Genomic DNA, 5,970 nt, shown 5'->3' with positions numbered 1-5,970 from the left:
CATGGCGTTATATTTATAATTGCCATGGCAAGGTTTCTGACACGTCTAAATTTACCTTTATGCACTGTTGCTGGATTACTTCCCCAATATCATTTTGGCCAAGCCCTCTCCCAGCTTAAATCCACATCTAACTTATAGTTTAGCATCAGCTGTGAAAATAGGAACTACACCCTCAAAAGAGTCACAAAAGCAAAGAATCAAAGAGCATATGGACATCGATTGTGGCCTGCAGATATTTTTGCTTTAAGCCAGTGAAATTCAGTCAATGGACTTAATGACCTGTAAGCTGTAAGACAAGGGATTTCCACTTGTTTGAAGAAGGGAGTACTAGATATATTTCCTTTAGCACAAGTCTGTATGTATAACCAATACATTTGCATTCATTAAGTACAAATAAATCAGATTTGCACGGCCTCATTTGTGGAAGCTGAAGTCACACAGCATGAGTGGACCCTGGGGCTGCGGGTCCTCTGGGGCTGTGGGTCCTCCTGGCGCAGGAATCTGCTTGCACTGTGAATCACTTTCAGAGCAAACCTTTGTATGGCGAGGCTCCTTTGTTTGCGACCACGGCAGCTCCAGCCTGGTGCCTTCCTGAGAAAGCAGAGGCAGACTCTCTGCCTGCGCTGAATTCTTTTTGTTGTTAAATCTGATCTCTTTTTAAACCAGCTAATGACGGAAGGAGAAACCCCCTTATTTTTATTTGCCCCATCTGGGTATCTGCCACAAATAAGACATATTTCTTTTTTTGGTTTTCTATAATATTAATTAACTGATAGAACACTTTAAATTTTAACTAATTTTTCCCGAAAAAAAAAATTGCACTTCTAAAAAATATTATGAGGGTGATGTCATTGTTCCTCTTGCATATATAAATAATCACAAAATAAGGATACCTCTACACACATTCCAGTTATTCCTCCAAAGCAAAAGCTAGGTAGTCTTAGTTCTGGCCTAATCACTTCTTAGGTTCACATATAAATGTGTCACTTTCATATATGCCACTTTAAAAACAATTCCATATTTCAAGATCTTTGATCCAACCATTTTTGATGTCACAAAAATCCAGCAAAATAAAGTGGCATTGTACCCATTTCTCATATGATAAAACTGAGGTACAGAACACTCAATTAACCCACTCACACTTATTGCTATTTACAAGTAGAGCCAGGACACATATTTATCCCTTGTTTATCTCCCAGGCTTCCTATTTTGCTAACCCTTACCACACTGTATCTCCCGAAGTTTACTACTACTCCCTGGCACAAGATACTGTTTGTATAAAGATAGATTTTACAGTGTGGGGCAGTATATATTAGGGAAAAATTTCCAAAGTCATCCAGGCTGTTTTAAAATTACCTCCTAGATAGCTCACTCAACACTAAAACTCAGCTGATAGAGTCCAATTTGTCTTTTACCTTCTACAAGTATTTTACACTATTTCATTCACATGCATTTACTATATGTATTTTATGGGATATAGTGTGATATTTCATCACATTTGTACAAACTGTGTTGATCAAACATTACCATTTCCCTCCCAGAGTGAATGTGAATTCAACAATATGAAAATGCCCCCATCCGGTCCCATTCTTTGGTCATTTGAAATCTTGTCCACTTGCATCTATGGGGAAACAGGCAGGCAGTCAAGATGTTTTCATTAGGGGATTCTTTGAATAAAAGGAGTCAAGGTTAGTGAATCAGGCTGAAATATTTACTGAAGGGAAGCCAAGAATCATGCCACAAGAGGAAAGACCTCAAAAACATGGACAACTGAGGTACATTCTGAGTAATGGACTGAGAAATGCGGAATCTGGTAACGGCCAGTGGATAAGCTCTCCAGGCTCTCCTGGTGTGATGTCACCTGTGTACATCCCTGACTGCCCTGGCTCGGTCACCCATGTTGAGGTCACAGCGCACTTCCAGCACCTGCTTCAGGTCATGTATGTGGGGGTAGAGCCAGCAGGTCAGTACAAGTGCCCTCAGAACCTCTTAGGTCGGCTCCATTCTCTTTAAATGTTGGGTTGCTTAGCTTTCTCAATTATGTGTCCGGTGCAATATCACTGAATAAACAATTTGAATCATCCTTTACTCCTGATGAAGTCCAACTTAATACATATGTATAATTTCTTTCTCTCCAGCATACATAGTATCTGTCTCCAGGCACTCAAGGTAAAAGTTGTAACATTTCTGTTATTCCCCCCATTCTATTACTTTTAATGGTTTTGTATTTTTACACTGCTTACTTTAAACAGAGATCAATTTTAATCAAGTCTGATAATGTTGGACTGTGTGTACTACTTGCATCTAATTTAATTATAAAGTGTATTATAAATTTTCTGCATTTAGTTTTGCTTTTACAAGATTTGATTTTTAATCTTTCCAATCTTTTGTCTATTTTTTATTTTACTCTATATTCTCTGTTACACTTCTGTTATTGTTTTATGTTCTCATAAATTTTATCACAAGTGACCCATCTGGAAAACTACACAGATGATATTAAAAAAAAAAAAAAGGCAAACAGCTGCATGTCTGAAAACCAGGACTTGATGCTACAACAAGTGAGATGACAGCTGAAGAGTACATTTCTCCATTTATATGAGCACAAGTGAGGCCACAGGAATCAGCGACACTGTTTACCAACTCCTTCAAGATCTGTTTCTGTTATCCTTGCCCCAAACCACTTGAAGCAGTCTTCATTGGCCAGTCCTGGTGGCCCTTGTCCTTTGTGTTCATCGCCATTTATTTTATTACAGACATACATATCAGGGTGTATATTCCATATAGAACTTGCAAAGACAGCTCATATACACATTTATGCATATATATCACTTTTAAATATATGCTTCCAAATATAAACGAAATACTCTCACATCAAGTTGAACAGGATAAAAACATGTAAACATAAGCACCAGATTTTGTTCAAGTCAAACAGGAACTCACAAAACAACCACAAGTTAACAAGTGTACTTGAAGACATCACAGGGAGGAACAGAGATGTAAACACAGACAAGCAAGTCCCAATGCCTGCCCGTTCCTTAAGGCTACCAGAGCAGAAAGCTTGTAGTTTAAGACTTCCCCTTTTACCCTGCCACATTTATTTTTGAGGGACTTCAAAGTGAGCGAAGAAATTCTCTCAATACTAGATTAAAACTGAAGGAAAACAAATAGGACAAAAACCCCACAAAGCAGCAGTCACATACACTCCACCAAGCACCAACTGTAAGCGTTCGTTACCATTTGTTTTTTAAACACATAAACACCATTACACGAGGGGGTAAGAAACAGAACACAGACAAGAACACTGAGGAACAGTTCACAGCAAGTGCCACAGCAGCCCCTCAAAGTGACAGGCGTGTTGATGAGAGGAAGGCAGCTTCAGCTGACTGGATCCCAGTGCGCCGCGGAGCGCTACAGATTCAGGTTGAAATATTCCTCCAGCTGATAATGAAGCAGATCCCACTGCTCCTCAGAGAAGGGGAGCTCATTTCTCAGAGACAGAAACTGCTTAAACAACAGACTGGCCAGCCGCAGTACGACCAGCTCCTTCTTACTGCTCTTCAAGAGCCCGCTGCCCTCCCGCATCCGCATGGGCTGCCAAAGTTGATGCCAGTAGGTGAGGGATGGGCCCCCGCCCTGCCCAGGAGGCTCCTCTCCCCGGCGCTCAGGGGACGAGTGCTTATAAAAGCAGTGTTCTCCAAAGGGGCAGTGGCCTCTGCCTTCCGCAAAATGCCGACAGGGCTTGTTGCTCAGAGCCTCCTTGTACTGCTGAATGAGTTTCTCCTTCTCTTCCTCTTCCTCCACCCAGAACTCACTGGGAATGACGAAGTTGGAGGTGACCCTGCACTGCGGGCAGGACTTGACGATCCTATTCTCAAAGTGTCTGGCGCGTCGCCACCTACGGATACACTTGAGACAGTAGGGGTGGTTACAGTTGGACAGGATGCCAAAGCGGCGGTCGCTGGGGTTGGCCTTGTCGTACACCACCTCCATGCAGATGCCGCACACCTTATCCATGCTGCGTTGCACCGCAAACGACAGCTCCATATCTTTCTCATGTGCCTCCATGCAGGCCTTCCTATGATCTGCCCTCTGCGCAGCATCCATGGGGTGCAAGGCCTGGAGCCCACACATGTCGCATATCTCTCCATGCAGATACATACAGCTCTCCCCACGGAAGCATTCTCCCCTGGCAGCGTGAGGGCAAAGTTGAACCCCCATGCCCACAGCCACCTGCTCCCTCTCGGCCACCTCTGAGCCCTGGGGAGGAGCTTCAGGAATGGAAGCCACCCCGCGGCCCCGATAGGGCTGCCCAGGAATAAACTCCACAGCATCTTCCCAGCCTTCTAACCCTGCTCCTCCGATAGCCCCTTGGCCTGCACTGGCTGTCGCAGTTCCCAGGCACCCTCCTTCGGCAGCGGCAGCAGCAGAGCCAACAGCAGGAGGGGAGCTGGGGGCTGCAGCAGCAGGGGTATCAGCTGCTGGCTGGGTCTGGACCTGGGGGTCTACAGAACCCTGCTGACCAGCCAGATCATGCAAGTAGCGACAGTTCTCCCCCTCTTTGCACAGCCCATGTAGATAGTACCTGCAGGCAACTTGCTTTGTCCAGCTGCCGGTGCTGCGGCTGGGCACCTGGCTAAGCCTGGCTCCTGCCCTGGCGGCCTGCACGTGCCTCAGGCCCACCGTGCGCAGGTGGGCCGGGCTGGGGGCCACGCGGAGCGGCTGGAGACCCAAACCCGCATGGGCAGAAGCCGAGTCCGGAGCCGCTGACCTCCCGGAGCTCTCACCCTCCGGGAGGCTGGGTCCAGGGACACCCTCCCGTGCTGCCCCAGCACCTGCCTGGGCCCCCAGTGCCTCGGGGGCCTCAGAGGGAGCTGCAGGCTCTTCCATGGCAACTTCTGCTCCCCAGAAAACGATTCCGGAACTTCCCTGGTGCTTCTGCCTTTTTGGTCTGAGCCCCGGACCTCGAGATGGTCACCTAGGCTGCTTTTCGGAGGCAAGTGCACCCTTTTTTTCCTTCCCCCTGGCTCTCCATTCCCTGTGACTGTGTGTTCCTACTTCCTTCCACTAGCAGGCGGCATGGCGGACACTTCCTGCGGGAGGACCGGTAGTGCCATGTAGGTCTCAATGGCGGATGTCTAACCTGACAGTTCTTTTGTTCACACACACACGAAGGCGTGCTGAGTTCCCCCTCCCCTGGCCTCTGGGGGTGCTCAGCTCCTTCAGGCTGGCTGTCCCTAAGCATCCCCCCACACCCTACAGAGGCTTCTCTGGAAGACAACGTTTTAATTTATTCTCTTTATGTTTCTGTCATGCATGTTGGATGCTTTCTTCACACCTGTGTGATCGGACAAACTCGTCATCCTTGCCGGCATCCCAGATGCTGAAAAGTGAATCCTGTATTCCGAACCCTCTCAAACACGCATTTTGTAGATTCTATCTCTGCTCACGCCATAGTGTGTCTATTGTGGGGACAGCCCCCACCACCACCACCTTGGCTGTCTCTTTGTTCTCTTTGTCCTCTCACCAAACCTCATTGCTATGGCTCCCTATTTTCTGGAAGCACTGAATGAAGAGGCTTTTCTGCGACAGGGCACTAGCAGGGGGCTGAGTCAGTGACAGGCAGAGGGTGTCCTTTGTGTGGTTCTATGTGCTCCCGCCCAGTGCTACAGCCCTGGCCCTTGCATGACCCGGCCTTTGTGTTCACTGCCTGGCTCAGGCTCGGTGGTCCTTTGTCCTCCTCTCTCTTTCATCGAGAGCGATGCTGCATTGTGTCAGCATCCGTGCCTCTCACAGCACAGTCTCCGCCGTGCTGCCCCCAAGTGCTACATTGCAACTCTCTGGTGGGTGAGAAGTTTTTTAAAAATTTTATTAGACTAAGAATTAACAGCTTTCATATTGACATTTTGCTAAGAGTATTTGTGAGTGTCTACTAAATTTTGTTGGGTAGTTTTCTGCATCTTTAAAGAGGTT

At 46.8% G+C, this 5,970-nt stretch overlaps 1 protein-coding gene across 1 annotated transcript; it reads right to left on the bottom strand.

The window, feature by feature from the left end:
- Nucleotides 1-3,408: 3,408 nt before the first annotated feature.
- On the bottom strand, nucleotides 3,409-4,887 carry LOC121168165 (probable E3 ubiquitin-protein ligase makorin-3). The gene has a single exon (XM_040997999.1). It carries the CDS (start codon nucleotides 4,885-4,887, stop codon nucleotides 3,409-3,411), a length of 1,479 nt encoding a protein of 492 aa, XP_040853933.1.
- Nucleotides 4,888-5,970: the final 1,083 nt, after the last annotated feature.

This window comes from Ochotona curzoniae, unplaced genomic scaffold (genome assembly GCF_017591425.1).
Source record: "Ochotona curzoniae isolate NIBS_2020 unplaced genomic scaffold, NIBS_Ocur_1.0 patch70, whole genome shotgun sequence".
Taxonomy (NCBI): Eukaryota; Metazoa; Chordata; class Mammalia; order Lagomorpha; family Ochotonidae; genus Ochotona; species Ochotona curzoniae.
This window is presented reverse-complemented; position numbering and strand designations above follow the sequence as displayed.